General features: G+C 46.5%; 5 protein-coding genes and 1 non-coding gene across 6 annotated transcripts; 3 read left to right on the plus strand and 3 right to left on the minus strand.

Moving 5' to 3' along the window:
* The first annotated feature begins 59 nt into the window (after window positions 1–59).
* LOC108012932 (uncharacterized) lies at window positions 60–798 on the plus strand. Its single transcript, XM_017078467.4, has 2 exons — window positions 60–459; window positions 517–798. The coding sequence occupies exons 1-2, from the start codon at window positions 117–119 to the stop codon at window positions 573–575; spliced, it is 402 nt and encodes a 133-aa protein (XP_016933956.1). The 5' UTR covers window positions 60–116; the 3' UTR covers window positions 576–798.
* LOC108012934 (uncharacterized) lies at window positions 783–3,170 on the plus strand. The gene is made up of 2 exons (XM_017078470.4): window positions 783–920; window positions 992–3,170. Exons 1-2 carry the CDS (start codon window positions 887–889, stop codon window positions 1,474–1,476), a joined length of 519 nt encoding a protein of 172 aa, XP_016933959.3. The 5' UTR covers window positions 783–886; the 3' UTR covers window positions 1,477–3,170.
* On the minus strand, window positions 1,515–8,942 carry LOC108012936 (uncharacterized). Its single transcript, XR_001767597.4, has 3 exons — window positions 8,794–8,942; window positions 7,910–8,066; window positions 1,515–7,324 (listed from the first exon to the last, which is right to left on the minus strand). It is a non-coding gene; the product is annotated as an uncharacterized protein (transcript).
* On the minus strand, window positions 7,973–8,787 carry LOC139352152 (uncharacterized). The gene has a single exon (XM_070996081.1). The coding sequence runs from the start codon at window positions 8,714–8,716 to the stop codon at window positions 8,258–8,260; it is 459 nt and encodes a 152-aa protein (XP_070852182.1). The 5' UTR covers window positions 8,717–8,787; the 3' UTR covers window positions 7,973–8,257.
* Window positions 8,943–10,259: 1,317 nt separating the features above from the next.
* pyx (transient receptor potential channel pyrexia) lies at window positions 10,260–15,200 on the plus strand. Its single transcript, XM_017078658.4, has 8 exons — window positions 10,260–10,863; window positions 10,929–11,172; window positions 11,231–11,486; window positions 11,578–11,867; window positions 12,234–12,502; window positions 12,906–12,981; window positions 13,039–13,770; window positions 13,837–15,200. Exons 1-8 carry the CDS (start codon window positions 10,837–10,839, stop codon window positions 14,811–14,813), a joined length of 2,871 nt encoding a protein of 956 aa, XP_016934147.3. The 5' UTR covers window positions 10,260–10,836; the 3' UTR covers window positions 14,814–15,200.
* Window positions 14,815–15,418, minus strand: LOC108013051 (uncharacterized). Its single transcript, XM_017078661.3, has 2 exons — window positions 15,276–15,418; window positions 14,815–15,200 (listed from the first exon to the last, which is right to left on the minus strand). Exons 1-2 carry the CDS (start codon window positions 15,289–15,291, stop codon window positions 14,893–14,895), a joined length of 324 nt encoding a protein of 107 aa, XP_016934150.1. The 5' UTR covers window positions 15,292–15,418; the 3' UTR covers window positions 14,815–14,892.
* Between the last annotated feature and the right edge of the window lie 2 nt (window positions 15,419–15,420).

Here is a 15,420-nt window from a genome sequence, read left to right on the forward strand (position 1 = left end):
GTATAATGACATACAGACATCTGATTAAATGCATTCGATTTTTAAAAATAGGAGTGTGTTGTTTCAGTTTCACTCTAGCTACGAACGAAGTTAAAAGCTTGCGGATTTTAATAAAGATGGGCAGTAACTGGTATCCAATATTGATTGTGGCCTGTTTAAGTCGGTTGGGAGTTGCTCAAGAACCTCTTATTTTTCAAACATCGAACAACCCATTGGATAGTACTGCTCTAACAACGCCAAGGCCGATTTTCTCCGCCAGTTCCAACTTGGTATTGGTCAACAATGTAAGGATACCTGGTGCTATCACACCATTCGTTTCAGCACCGGCCCCGAACCAGGAATTTCTGAACTGCTTTGGTAGTTGCCCCACGACATCGCAGTATAGTCCCATATGTGGCAGTAATATGCAGCAATATATGAACGAGCAGAAATTCAATTGCGCCCGTTTCTGTGGTGCAGGTGAGTTTAATAGTTCGCTCCTTACCTTCGGATCAGCGTCTAACCCATCATTTTTAGACATACAAATAGTTCGACGAGGAAGTTGCGAGGGTCTTTTTGCGATGACTCGCGGCTGATATTCTTCAGACAACAACGAATACCAGTTTAACTTAGAAATACATCGGGCTCAGAGATGTTTTCGTCAAAGCAACAACTTTTCCGTAAAGTTCCCAGTTCATGAAAATTTGATAAGAACAAAGAGAGATGAGAAACTGTATATAGACGCCATATAGTGGTGTTACTAACACAAAAATAGGTATATAGAGAAAATATATGTGTATACGTACTTCTGAAAAACAATCTTGATAACTTGGGTTGACGCACTTGCACACAGTGTCGAAGTGGATTTAATAGACAGTTCCGGTCTGAATTTTGAAGAGAATACACGATGTTGTCGACGTATCACTTGGCCGTAATCACGGGTATATTATGCATACACATATTTGATCCCGTGTGAAAGTTCCCCATAACTAACCGTTCGATTTCCATTAAGCTGTGCTTTTTGGGTTTCTGCAACTCCAGGATATGGTAGTAGCCAGAGTTACCGGCCCAGTTTATCGTCGTCCAAACGCCACAATATTTACGCCCGTCCGCACCCATAACGGTGGGTACAATCACTCGACTTTTGGGCCCGGGAACAAAAACTATACCCGTGCTGTAGTATCGCCCACTTGGACAGTGCCAGCGAATCACCAACCCGCTTTCCAGGCTTCTGGACTTACAGCACCTTACAATCGAACTGCATTTGTCCCAAATGGCTGGGTATCCAGCAATAATCAACAGCAAGGAGTCCTTCCAAATGGCTGGATCCAACCAAACCAGCTCCAAGGTCAAGTCGGGACACCAGCACTTGTCTACGGCAAAGGCAACGGAACTGTTTATTCAGCGTACAATCAAACAGCCCATGGTGCTCCGCAAAGCGGGCCTGTAGTCAGTAAAAGACCTTACTCAAATCCTTATGGAAACCTTTCTATCTGAGCATTTAATTAACTTCCCCCAAATAAATCACCAAACTATTACATTTTTTCAAAAAACAATTTATTGTGCATTTGAATTGTTGCACGTAATCAAATCATCGGCATAAATATGGTTGCGTTCCGGTATTCCAGAAGTGTAAATTAATGTGTGTACAAATGATGATTTTCCTAAATAGGGGCTAAGTCAGGGGTGTGGATATTTGGGGCGGTGATTACGCCGATCACGGCATCAATGAAGTATATCAGCTTTGAACTATTAATAAACGGAGTACACTGCATATACATATGTGCAATGCGACGACTGACGTCAGGAAAATTGACTTGGAACTCAACCGATGATCTTTAACCGAAGAGGGTCCCACGCCGCCGTCAGAAGTTCCCACGCCGCAGTCCTGGAGTCCCACGCTGCAGTCAGTGCCCCACGCCGCAGTCAAAATCCCAATGAGTCCCTCGCCGCTGTCAAGTCCCTCCCTCGCTGCCGTCGTTATTTTGCATATCCCCCGCTGCAGTCAGAACATTCGAATCTTTCGCCGTCTGCCTCCATCGCCGCAGTCAATTTTGTTGATATATTTCCCAGCCGCTTTAAAGAGTAATATGCCTAGCGCCCTCGCCTAATCGCCCTAATAATCCCACGATGCAAATCTTGGCATCCCTCGCCGCAGTCTTTAGTCTCCATAGGTCCATCGCCGCCGTCAAGAGTTCGAATCCTTCGCCGCCGTCCTAACTTACTCCCACGCCGCAGTCAGTCGTTTGAGTATACATTATCCCACGCCGCAATCCAAATAAAAAACAATTCTCCAACAAATCTATAATCCTCACGAAGGGGTCCTCTTAGAGAAAAATAATTCGACCAGTGTATAGCGAAGACAAATCAGAGTGCAGTCCAACTGCAACATCGGTGCGAAGAAAGGGTACAGTTCGGCCATCAGTGCCGAGAACAGCAAAAAATGAAGAACAATCCCAAGCCAGTAGTACGAGATTAAAAAAACGTTTGCGGGTCGATAGAAATGATACTTCCAGCTTATGTGTTGCTCCAATTGCAGTTTATGAAGGATGATCCAAAGGGGGGTTTGAGATTTCTCATATCAAAAATGACCAAAGCGTGTGTGCTCCTACGTCGGATGGTGTTGCTAGTCTGTTCCAAATAGACCCAGGACGAATTTAATGACTTGGAGCCCAGTGAATACGGGTCGAAAGTAGTAGGTGCAAATTCGAAGGTATTGAATGTCAACACTGCCTGTGCCTCTGTGTGCTGCTGTCACTGCTCTCTGCCTTGGAACGGGTCTTGAAAGGGCCTCTGTAGTTCGAAACGCCACCGGACGCAGTGTTCACTTCTTACAGCTCTCACTGCCATGGATTTCGCCTTAAAAGTGGTTCTGCTGTATCTGATTCTGGCTGCTACTTCTAGACTGGACCGTCTAGCCTAGGGAATTGGTAATCCTGCTGCACTCTTCAGCGAAGTCGGACGTCTGGTTTGACTCTTAAGGCAACGGTTTACAAGTCATAGTATACATTACAGTGTTTGAAAAAAAAAAAATGTTTACATTATTTACGAAAAAACATGTACAGGACAAGAATGCTAACTTGTTTGCTTATTACTGTATAACTAATAGAATGTGGATCTGAGCCTGAAATGGGTGGTACTTCGATCAGCAAGCTGCAATGATAGGTTGAAGAAACAAAAAAAAACTAAAAGTGTTCTTCAGTCGGCTGTACCGCGGGGCGCGTGTCTCTTGGATTCCCTTTGAGACCAACATGACGAATATGCCTGGAGATGCGCCTGGCATTGCAGCCAGATTCAGACACGTGGAGTAGTTTGAATGGGTTGTGGTCGTGGGCGTTCCTGAAAAGCGTATATACCTTTGTGTCTTGGGTGACCCTGCCTGCCGCTGTCGCTGTACATCGCTTTGGATTCCCTTTACGATATTTGTGCTGAAGCGAAGAACTCGACCAGAAGCCAGAGTGAGAGCTCGACTAGGACCAGGAGCTCAACGGGAAGCTCGACTGCTGTAGTACCACCTCGCAATTGATTCCCATTTGCGGTACGATGATCGACGGGCCAGGAGTTATGGGCTCAACTGGCGGAGCGTGGCGCGACCCATTGGCCACCCAGCTCGGTCTTCGAACACTAATCGCACTTGTTTCCCTTTGCGATGGATATGGTCTTTCTCGAATTCTGGACTACCTACGGAAGGAAAGTGCAAGTAAAACGACAACCCGCTCGAGGTGATCGACGTGCTCTGTCTCTCCTGCGCTCCGTTCTGAGAGTCTGGGTGGAGTTCGGCTAGGCTGTCTGGTCTGACCAATAGTCTTCAACTGCCGCTGCTGCACATCTTAAAATTCGAATGCTTGAACACTAATCGCAGTTGGTTCCCATGTGCGCGGTAAACGACTTGCTGCTACTCGCCGTTAGCTTCCGATCTGTCCGAATGTCATTCAACACCGAATGATGAACACTGCCGATCGCTGAAAGTGACAAGTGGTAGTTAGCGACGCTAGGCGAGGATGCCTGTGGCGCAGTTGCAGCAGCAGCCCTGTAACAACGACAACACATCAGCTCACTTCTCAGCGAATACTGGTGATGGTGCGGTGTAGCGGCTCTCGGTCCAAACGCATTTGATTCCCTTTAGCGTGGACCGAACGCACATGTCTGTGCGGTGCAATGCAGTACGTGCTTAGGCTCAGCTCAGCACATCACGGCGCCAGACCCCCACTCCAGTGTGGATCTTGCGTCCGGGGGGCAACCAAATGGACTTGGCTTGGCGCGGTTTAAGAAACAGTTGCTCCGGTCATCGAGAGGCTGTGCTAGGAACTGCCTTGCGATTGAGTTGACACCAGCAGACCTCTTCGGCAGAGACTTGGCTGCAATGTAAAAGCATAACATTCAGTACCAGCATAGGCGGCAGGACAACATTTCTGCATGCTTTCTGTGGTAATACGCGATGTTCACTCGACGTATTGTGCTCGTTCGCAGTAGCGGGTGCGCTTGAATTGCTTGTCGTTGTAGCGGCGGCGCGCACTACTTGCTAAGAGAAGCCTAACTGGATGGACTTGATGCATCGTTTTGGGTTCCCTTTAACGATTTGCAGCAGCACAGCAGTAGACTCGGCCAGCTAGGAGCGGGGCACATCTTCAACCGACCAGTCCAAGGCTTGACCCTGCCTTTCGGTTCGAATAAAACTAAGTCGATGCCCACAGGCACACTCAACTGTGCGGCACCGCTGCAAGAAGTGCAAAATAAATTTATGACTACTAAGGTTCTCACTCTGGGAAGGGTCACACGGCCCCCGGCCAATAGACACGATGCCCCAAGCCAAATGTCGTTCCTGCTACAAATGAATCCACGTCCTGGCCCGAAAAATCGCTGAAAAACAAGTATAAGCGGGATCTAGTTGGGTTCAGACCTGACCTGCATTTCAATTCAAATTCGACGTGTAGTATGGATGTTGGACTGCGACGACAGAGTGTTGGTGTTATTGCTTTCAAGTTGGCATTTGATTCCCATTGCCTCAAGAAATTTTGCTACATGTTCTCGGTAGGTTTCAATACAGGCGAATGTGCACAGGTAAGTCAACAGTGTGATAGGTCGGAACGGCTGTGAGAAACTCAGGTCTTGGTATAAACACTGTAATGAATTCATAAATAAGCCTCTAGTTCACTGGGGAAGGAAATAGGAACTTTAGTTTAAAATGCGCATTCTGACGATCCAATCGTGGCTTAAAAACTGTCAATACAGGGCCCGGGAATAGACGTTTTGCTGTTGCCTTCGGCTCATAAGGTATGGATGAGATGTGGGCAGGCACAGTCTACTGCAGCCACATTCGCTACAAGACAGAAATATTTCGTTGGACATACTAAAAATAATTTACATGTGATCCAGTAACTGTTGTCGATCAATTCCCTTGCATCTTAACTGTCCACCAATCTGTATTTCTATAAAATACGAAAGAAAAGGGTTTCGATTGCAAATTTCATATCGATTTCGATTTGTTGTTAGCTCCTCTTGCGACTTTCGTGTTTTCCCTCGTGTCTTGGTATCAACACTGTAATGAATACATTAATGAGCCGCTACTTTACTTGGCAATGATGAAAAGGAACTTCATATGGAAATGCTTATTTAGTCGGTCCAAAGTTGCTCAAACATAGTCACTCAGAGGCAGAAAGGCAAGTGTGTTCGGAGTGGTCGACGGTTCGCTGATTTTAACGTCAATAACGGATGAGATATGGGCAGGCACATTCTACTGCAGCCATATCGCTACAAGACAGAAATATTTTGTTGGTCATAGGAAAAATAATTTACATGTAATGGGCGGGCCGCCTAGTAAGGGTTGACTTGCATTTCCCTGCAGTTTATCTGTCCACGAATATGTATTTCTATAAAATACGAAAGAAAAGGATTTCGATTGCAAATGTCTTAGCTTTACGATTTTTCAGTTGATCCAAGCGTTATTTTCTTGCGACTTAATCATTGTGCTTCTCTGCAAATCTACTAGAAGAAAATCCGACATAAGAGTAGCTACCGTAGAAGCAGTCCGTTTTCCCAGCTGCCTAGAGCAAAACGCTAAAAATAATATAACGGCAGCATTTTGAATGATTTGGGTATCAAAAACGATTTACGCTTTGGCTTTCATCCCATTGATGTTTCAGGCCTTCGAATTCATGAACTCTGTGTAAGAGGTGGGCGTCCTCCACCGTATTTGTTCCCATTCTGTTATGCAGATGCACGCAGGCACCGTTCAACTGCGCCGCATCGCTAGAAAAATAAACGAAAAGTGAAGCTCGTGCCTAGCCTACTAACTTTTTTCCGCGGGCTTCTGATTCAATCTCTGACGATCCGAGCCTGCTGCCCTGAAGACATCCAACACATTGGCGAGTGCAGAGTAAAGTGTGGTGCCAATCGAACACTGGCACCCACAGGAACCGATCAACTGTGACGCGCCGCTACAAAGATGAAATAGGCCTTTCTAGCCTATTGATTAGGAAAATGGGAAGGGCAAATGCCGAGGGTCCAATCATTTTGCCTGCCAAAGTTATAAAAGGGTAAAAGAGAAAAAGTCCAACAAAGTACGCCGAGTGAAGACAGTTGGGACCATGTACACCCCAGTCAAAGTTGAGAAATTCGATGCTTGCCAGTTCTTAATTCACGAGAATAATCCCAGACGGTACACAAGAAGGTGCGACATGAGCTCCTCAAAATCCGAACCGCAGAATCGTAGTGTTATTTCGATGACATACGACGACGACTCCGGTGTTCTTTTCGCTGTAAATCTGTTCAAAAAGCAATATTTTGTTCGCAGCTGATATACCAAATACCGTGTGTCTGTGTGGATGGGTTGGTGGTCAGCAGCTGCGAAGCGTTCTATGCAGTATTGGTGGTCGGTGGTTGGCGAAAGCACGAGAGCTTCAAACGCAGGTAAGCTGATGAGAGCTGGAGCTGCTGCCGCGCGCATTCCGCCTTGTCCCCAATGTTCTGTCCGCTGCGACTTGCATGGGCATTGTCGTTGGCATTGCCTTGCGGAGGAGACTCGGAGGTGGTTGCTGCTGCTGCTCCCTGCTCCGGCGATCTGTGCAGAATCGGCCATCGGCTGGTTTGCGGAACTCACTGCCAGGTGGTAGAGGTGGGGGTGATTCGGACAGACGTGGACTCACTCAGTTACTCAATAACGCTACGACATCGCCGGAACGACGATCGGGTATCTTCTTTACGAGCCACAAATTCATGGTTGCCATAGCTGATTAGCTGATTCTTTACCGGGATTCGGCGGTATTTAGTGGCCCTCTGCGACGTAGTTGCTTGTTTGTGTTCCGTTCCTCCTCATCGTTGCCAATAACGTGCGAGGAGCAGGAAACTGCAAAACAAAATCGATTATAGGTGCGGGTTATGTCAAACGGGGAGTGGGGTGGCGGTTTGCTTAGCGACAAATCTTTGTATGAGTGAGTAATAAACAAAGGCAGTATTGATTTTAACAGTGTTTCATTACAATAATTTTATTTTAGGATTTATCAAATATCAGTTCTGGATGCTTAATTTAAGTACACTTATAACTTGGGTTTTTTTTTGCTTTACGTTTACTTTACATTATTGCCCCACTTTCTATCGCTAAAGATTCAATGTGAACCATAAGTACCTCCCAGAAATGCCTGAAATGGCGATGACAAGTTTTCGAATTCAAATTCGAAATCGAATTTCTCGACACATCGGACAACAAAAGTAGCTCAACTTGGTGTACACAAAAATAGCACGAGCGCTCATGCACACATACATATGGATGTATGAACACTACGTATGTGTGTGTGTCTGTATCGAGTTTCTTTGTCTCTGTCTAACCAATTTCGTGACGTTGTGGAAATGCCCGTCTGCGGCCACTAGTTTCGCCACATTTATAATTATTAACTACGTAACTTATTTAGAAGTATTATACTGATTTACAAACCGAGTGTGCTCCGGGACCAAAGGCTCTTGCTGGTGGCTTTTCGCATGGATGACTCACACCACTCTCGACTTGAAGGCCGTTTTCTCAGCGTCTCTCACACTCTTCCAATCCTTCACTCTTTCATTACAATCTATAACAGCCTTGCACATGTTTGCGACTGCAAATGAGAAATTTTGTTTTCGTAATAACACTAGTTTAACAGGTTTCAAAAAGGCTAAAGCTAGAGGGGAAACGGTTCTTCGTCTGAAAACCAACTGTATTGCGCCTTCCTGCCACCATTTTGAGTGCGTTTGTGTGTCACGCACGCACACACACGCGTTCAGACGGGCACCATACAGTCTTCTCTTTCTAACTGGCCACTGCAATGGCGCAGCTGTTGTTGTTGTTGCTGTTACTCGTCCCCGAATAACTGTTGCTGGCGTCGGGGTTGTTGTTGCTGCTGCTTAAACTGCGCATAAAACTATCGAGGCTGCTGAGCTCGCTGCTCCACAAATTACTCTCTGCCTCGACCTCCGCTGCAGCCTTGGCGCTCGTGGCCGCCACGTCATTGGCGCAGTGGGTCCTGCCGTGGGGCACGAACCGAGTCTGCATCTCCAGCCAGCGACTGAAGCGCTCCTGCTGCTTCCTACGGAGCTCGTGCTCCGCGTGGAGCAGAGCCGTCGACAAAATGGCGTTCACGCGCAAGTCGCTTCCAGCGCCCCTTAACTTGCGACGCATTTTCTGGCGCTTTACGCGGAAGTTTCGGACCCAGTCGGTGAGGGTCTTGGGGTTATCAATGGCATCGCACTCGTCGTAGTACGCCACCATTTAAATGCTTTGTTCGGTTTCTTTGTTTGCGACGATATGAGGAAGAATATTTTTGGGATTTTGGTATACACACACACCTTTACTGTTACTGTAACTGTATCCGTCAACGGACGGCTTCAACTTGTACTTTTAAAAACTTTTTTTCAACTGTGGCGAGCGCGTGAGAGCGCGCTGTTTTATACCTGCATGTGCAGTGCTGCCAACTCGGTTCTTAAAAGAGCCCGAAGTAGCGACGCGTTCTGCTCCGCCGTAGCAAGGTGGCAGCGCCTGCTTTGGTGGGGATTTGTTTTATCAGGATTTGTGGCCGATACCTGGCACTATGGAACGGGATGAGCCCCCAGAAACGAGCATTGACGTATGGGGAATCGTGGGTCGATTTCATTTTCTACCGCTCTGCAAAAGGTGGCCAGAAAATTGCGTTTGAAAATGGCATTTTCCTACATATTTTTTAGTAAGCTGCCCGTTTTTGCGTCCCTAGGAAAGTACCTAAAAAATACCACAAAAATATACCTACTCCGAATCAGTTGGGTGTTTCTCTTAGGGGCAAAAGTATTCGATAAAACACAGAAATCTCTTCCCCCGAATTCCGCCCATAGATTTCTGGGTCACCAGGACACAAAACAACGTGGAAGTGGAGACTTAGAACGAAATCGGGGGTATAAGCCAAACGGAAGATTATCCCAAATTTTTAAGTTACGAAATTAAGTTGTTATACCCTTGCAGAGAGTATTATGATTTCAGTCAGAAGTTTGCAACGCAGTGAAGGAGACGTTTCCGACCCCATAAAGTATATATATTCTTGATCAGCATCCCTAGAAGAGTCGATGTAGCCATGTCCGCCTGCCCGACTGTCCGTCCGTTTCTACGCAAACTAGTCTCTTTTAATCGCTTTTAAAGCTATCGGGCTGAAACTTTCCCAAAAGTCTTATTTCTTTTGCAGGTAGTATTTAAGTCGCAACCAGCCGGATCGGACAACTAAATACTATAGCTCCCATAGCATAATCGGAAAATAAAATGTTTAATTATATATTTGGTGTTTTTTAACATATAACCTCCTACGCTTGGAAATAACATTTTTTAATTAGTTCTGAATTTCGAATTTAATTTTATCAAAATCGGTCGACTATATCATATAGCTGCCGTAGGAACGATCGGAAAATTGGCTTCGGTGTTTTTTGACATATTATCTTATGCTATTGGGAATATCATTTTTTTAATTATTAAGAATATCGAATTAAATTTATTAATTATAACTGCAAGGGTATAAAAACTTCGGCTTGCCGAAGCTAACTTCCTTTCTTGTTTTTTATTTATTATTGGAACTACTTTCTACCTGACTCTGGTACAATAAGGTTCACACTTGTATTACTCCTGCCTATACACATTATTAAAAATTGGTAAGATGCGGCGATGCAAGCCAACGCGGAATGCCCTTGTTACAATGGGAAATTGAATTCAAGATATGGTAGTGTTGCACTTGTAATCGTATCAGGGTTGCTTTTTCTTGGCGCGAAATATACGAAAAAGTCAGGCGAAAGTGTTCTGGCTCCATTCACACTTATTGGCCACTCATCTCACCCGCACACGAGAGCTCATCCGGACGGAGTGCAATGGACAAGTGCGAGGTGTTGGCACTGGAGGCCGAGAGCCAAAGCGATCGGTTTAGTTTGCCGTGGAACTTGGCTGATCGTGGACGCAATAACGCAATCCGGTGGAAGATCAGTGGCATCAGGAAAGGAAAGCGGTGGGGGAACTGTGAACGTGAGAAATTGGCACACACTGCCAGCGGTGCGAAGAAACTATGTACAACACATCCAGAATTTCCAGCACAATATCCAAATAAACAAGTCACGCGAGTGCCGCAATATCACACTAATTACGGGTAGAACAGATTCCGAGTATCCACACAGATTGGCCAGGGATTAATTATTGGCGTGCCATGAGTTATTGACGATCACCACCCATCTCTGCGGGTAGGTAATCAACCCCTTCAAGGGGGCGGAGGAATCGATCGACAGCCGGAGCCAGCCGAACAGACTCGGACGCACCACAAAGTTTATTATTGCTTGGGCCCCATTGAGTGTAAACAAATAGCCGTAGACAGAAGTGGCGTCGTGAAGATGGAGAACGTGCGCTTTTCGATTATTGTAAGTGAAGCGACTAGCGAGTCCCACTGCTAGCCCTCCGCTAATTCCTTTGTTGGCCTTGACAGGAGAACGACCTGAAGTGGAACTCGGAAAGTGATCAGGCGGCGGACGTGGACCTGCTTCTGGATAGGCGGAGCATCTCTAGCGAGGCAAACAGTGCTGGTGTCTTCAGCGACGAGGCGCATGAGATCTTCGCGCGCCAACAGCAGAATCAAGTCCTCTGGGATTTCGAGGAGATTGAGGAAACTCTGACCGCGGCTCCGGGCGGCCAGCAAGTCCTGGAAATGGTCCGATCTGGCTGCTTCCTGGGTGAGTACTTTCGCTAGGCTCCTTCTGTTTCCGACATTATGTTTTGCGACTCCCTCAGAGCTAATCACCGACTCTGGCGAGTGCAACCTGGCCCTGATATGCTGCTCGGCTTTTGGGAGTGTGGAAAATATAAGTTTTCTGCTAAAGCACTATAATGTGGACCCCAACGTGGCGGACAGCCGGGGACGAACACCACTGCACTTCGCCTGCTGCCGCGCCAACGCTCTTATAGCCAAAGTTCTGCTCGACTACGGCGCCGACCCGAATCGCTGGGATGCAAAAAAGGAGGTGACGTCGCTCCACTGCGCGGCCAGGTAAGAGGCCGAGCGAAAAATCTGTTCCACATCTGTGCACAGCACTGCGAAGCTAACCACACATGGTTCTAATTAAGCTTTTTTACCATAGCTCCAAGAGTGTGGAGTGCATCCTCCTGCTACTGCGGCGAAAGGCAAACATTAACATCGGCATTGAGAAGCGTTCCGCCCTGCATTACGCCATCGACGTCAACGCAGTAGACTGCGTTGAGATCCTGCTAAAATACGGAGCCGACCCGAATACCCCCCAAGTATACACGGAGACGCCACTCCACACCGCAAGCTCAGCGGGATTTGCTAAATGTGTCCAGCTGCTTCTTAGCCACAACGCCGACGTGCGATCTCAGTTCGGAGAGGGAAAGGTCACGGCTTTACACTTGGGTAAGCTACGATTATATAGGCGGTACAGCGGTTAAGCTAAATAAGTTAAATCAGTTGGAGGTGCATACCACCAGGTATAGAGTTCTCAGAATGGGTTTTGTTTGTTTCCAGTACGAATTAAAAAAGTTTTGATCTCACAAACTTTTTTTTTAAAGATAACGTTAAAAGTTTTGAAACTAAAAATCTTTTAAACTTAACTAATAACAAGTTATTTTTGTTAGCATTTGATTATTTAAAATAAATTGCAACACTTTATTTAGTTTGACAAGAAAAATCTAACGAGAATATTTTTGAAAATAGTTGAAAAGTGTTTGATTTTGTCCCTTAAAAAGCCAAATGATCGCTTAAGGTTCTCTTGAATTGCAGCTGCCGAGAACGACTACGTGGAATGTGCTCGTCTGCTCCTGGAACATGGGGCTGAGGTGGATTGCCGGAACGCCAGTCACCAGACGCCCTTGCACCTTGCCTGCCTTTCGCAGTCGGTCGGAACTGTGGACCTTCTCATATCGTATGGAGCAGATGTGAACGCCGTCTATCGTGACGGCAGAACGTCACTGCATGCGGCCATCGTAAAGCAATCGAGATGCCTGGACTGCTGCAATGCCCTGCTGAAGGCGGGAGCGGATGTAAACAAGGTAGGCGGCAACCTTATTATTAAAATTGGAAGCGTCATTTAAAAACCAAAATTTTTATTTATTAATACCTACAGCGGTTTGAATAACATTTAAACATTTAACATTTTAAAATCATTCTGAAAATAGATGCACTATGTCATAACAACAATTGCCCTTTTCCTTACTTATAAATACACCACTAAAAGTACATTACGAATTTGAAAATTCAACAACATTGAAGGTTTATTAAAAGTAAAACCATGAAAAAGCCTCAGGAGAGCGCTTGGCATGGTCGTTATAATGTTCCATGAAAAATGAGCAAATATATGCCTAAAACGAATACCTGGTCTTAAAACCGGTATTTAATAGAGTATAAAAACAAGAGTCATATATGTGCCCCTAAAAATCATGTCTATATTTTCAGGCAGATAACTATGGATATACACCGCTTCACATTGCAGCCCTTAATGAATTTAGCAGCTGTGTGTACACGTTCATAGGTAAGAAATCTTTATAGTTGCGATACCTGATTGAATTACTTGTCTATGCATCCTCAGAACATGGAGCAGATATCACCGCCAGGACCGATGGACGTGTCTCAGCCCTTTCATTTATAGTTCGAAGGACTCCCGAGATAATACCCAAGCTTATGCAAAAGCTGGACAGTTCGATAAAGGCAAACGACCAGGAAATCGGCGACGTTGACTGTCAGATAAAGCTAGACTTTAAGCTCCTGGTACCCAGTTCATCAATGGAGCGTGGTGAAACGGAGCTGTTACTCTCCCTAATAGAAGTAGGACAGAAGCGCATCCTCATGCACCCGCTTTGCGAGACTTTCCTCTTTCTAAAGTGGCGCCGCATCCGTAAGTTCTTTCTCATGAGCCTGGCTTACCACACGCTCTTTGTGCTACTCTTCACATTATACGTTATACGGGTATACGTCCGTTGTTGTAAGGAGGGGGAGTTGTGCGTGGCACCGGGCTACGTTTGCACCATTGGATACCTGGTTATTATTCTAAACCTCATTCTGCTGGGCAAGGAGGTGTTCCAAATGGCCCACGGCCTGCGCGGCTATGCAAAGTACTGGGAGAACTGGCTGCAATGGACCATCGGCTGTGGAGTGCTGTTATGTGTTTCCCCAGAGACTGTCCGGACTAACGATTTGACAGCGGTACCAGTTTGGCAGCATCACGTGGCAGCTGTTGTGATTTTGCTGGTCTGGGTGGAGCTCATGATGTTGGTGGGGCGATTCCCCATATTTGGTGTATACGTTCAAATGTTCACAAAAGGTTTGTAAACGCATATGTAGGTGTGATGAAAAACTATTAATAAAACGCTCATATGTATCTATTTAGTCGCCGTGAACTTCGCGAAGTTTTTGCTGGCCTACATATGCCTATTGGTGGCTTTTGGTCTCAGCTTTGCCGTTCTGTTCAACGATTATCCCGCATTTGAGAACATTACGTGGACTTTCTTGAAGTCCATCACCATGATGTCCGGCGAGCTGGAATTTGAGGACATATTTTATGGAAATTACGCCGTCAAGTTTCCGGTCACCGCTCACATTATATTTCTGTCCTTCGTGCTGCTCGTTACAGTGATCCTAACTAATCTGATGGTCGGATTGGCCGTCAGCGACATCCAAGGCCTGCAAGTAAGCGCCACCCTTGACCGACTGGTTCGGCAAGCGGAGCTGGTGTCGCGACTCGAGAGCCTCTTCTTTTCGCGGCTGCTGCGCAGTGCCCCCACTAACCTGATTCAACTGTGTAAACGGAGTGCTCTTCTGCGCACTTCCCGGGACAAACTACAGTTTACTATCCGGCCCAACGACCCCCGCGACAATCAGCTACCCGAGGACATCAAGTTAAACGTCTATAAACTGGTGGCCGAACGGCGCGACAGAAACCAGAGTCTCCGACGGCGCCAGTTTGAGAACAACTACAACTTTTTCAGCAGGAGCTTGCAGCGTCAGCAGGACCCGCTTCAGAGGGATTCGCTCCAGCCAGAACCGGCCGTGACGACCCCGAAAAAGACGCCGCAGAATATCTTCCACATGCACGAGCTTCTGCGTCCCCGATCAGCCACGAATGTGCCTCAGCAGTTGCGCCAGGAGCAGGAGGGAACGGTCCAGCTGAAGAACCAGGCGAATGTCCTAAGCGCCATGCAAGCTGAAGTACAGGCCATCAAGGCGGAGCTGGGTGAACTGGTGGCCAAATTTGAGCGCTTCTCGGAGAACGCAACTCGCAAGCTAAACTACAGTGCCGACGAATTATGCCGCCTGCGCCAACGGGGTCAGTCGGTGGCCTTAAGTCATAACCGTCACCATCGCTAAATCCTGTTCCGAGTTAGTTTTATTCCTATTAACAATTAAAACACAATCAGAAAGGAATCGCAATCGAATGTTGGGATGTTTAGCGAGTGAGCCATTTGTCGTTGCTCTGGTTCCACACAAGAGTTTCCTCACTGGGCAGGGGATCGCCCGGTAAAATCCTGGTCCAGCTCTGAGTAATCGGATTATATGCGAAGTTCTTGGAATTTGCCGGCGGAGGAGGTGCGGTTTGCGTCACGACCGGGGGACGAGTGATGGGAACGATATTGGGAATGACGTTTGCAACTCCCACACTTTTGTCGTTGGTGATGTACTCAACCTGAGACTTTGGATTCGGGTTTTCCCATGGAGCACCGAACAACAAGACAGGGCAGAGGAAAACCAGAAGAGCTGCGAAGGCGATGACCATAGGGTATGAACATACACTTACGTACTTATTGGCTAGGCTTTATATGAAAGACTTACTAAAAAAGTAGGACATTATTCTTGGAGTAACAACTTTCAGATTCTATAGCAATAACAAGAGGCAAACAGGCATACAATCCGATTGCGACTGTCTGGGAGCTTGAGATTTAGATTGTGTCGGGGTCATTTGCCGTAAAAAAGATCG

This window comes from Drosophila suzukii, chromosome 3 (assembly GCF_043229965.1).
Source record: "Drosophila suzukii chromosome 3, CBGP_Dsuzu_IsoJpt1.0, whole genome shotgun sequence".
NCBI lineage: Eukaryota > Metazoa > Arthropoda > Insecta > Diptera > Drosophilidae > Drosophila > Drosophila suzukii.

Bases quoted from the DNA above. Each gene is read 5' to 3' on its own strand.
- LOC108012932 (XM_017078467.4), top strand. From the start codon at position 117: ATGGGCAGTAACTGGTATCCAATATTGATTGTGGCCTGTTTAAGTCGG. The intron at 460-516 runs GTGAGTTTAATA...CATCATTTTTAG, and splicing joins CGCCCGTTTCTGTGGTGCAG to ACATACAAATAGTTCGACGA.
- pyx (XM_017078658.4), top strand. From the start codon at position 10,837: ATGGAGAACGTGCGCTTTTCGATTATT. The intron at 11,173-11,230 runs GTGAGTACTTTC...CGACTCCCTCAG, and splicing joins CCGATCTGGCTGCTTCCTGG to AGCTAATCACCGACTCTGGC. The intron at 12,503-12,905 runs GTAGGCGGCAAC...CTATATTTTCAG, and splicing joins CGGGAGCGGATGTAAACAAG to GCAGATAACTATGGATATAC.
- LOC108012934 (XM_017078470.4), top strand. From the start codon at position 887: ATGTTGTCGACGTATCACTTGGCCGTAATCACGG. The intron at 921-991 runs GTATATTATGCA...ATTTCCATTAAG, and splicing joins TCACTTGGCCGTAATCACGG to CTGTGCTTTTTGGGTTTCTG.
- LOC139352152 (XM_070996081.1), bottom strand. From the start codon at position 8,716: ATGGTGGCGTACTACGACGAGTGCGATGCCATTGATAACCCCAAGACC.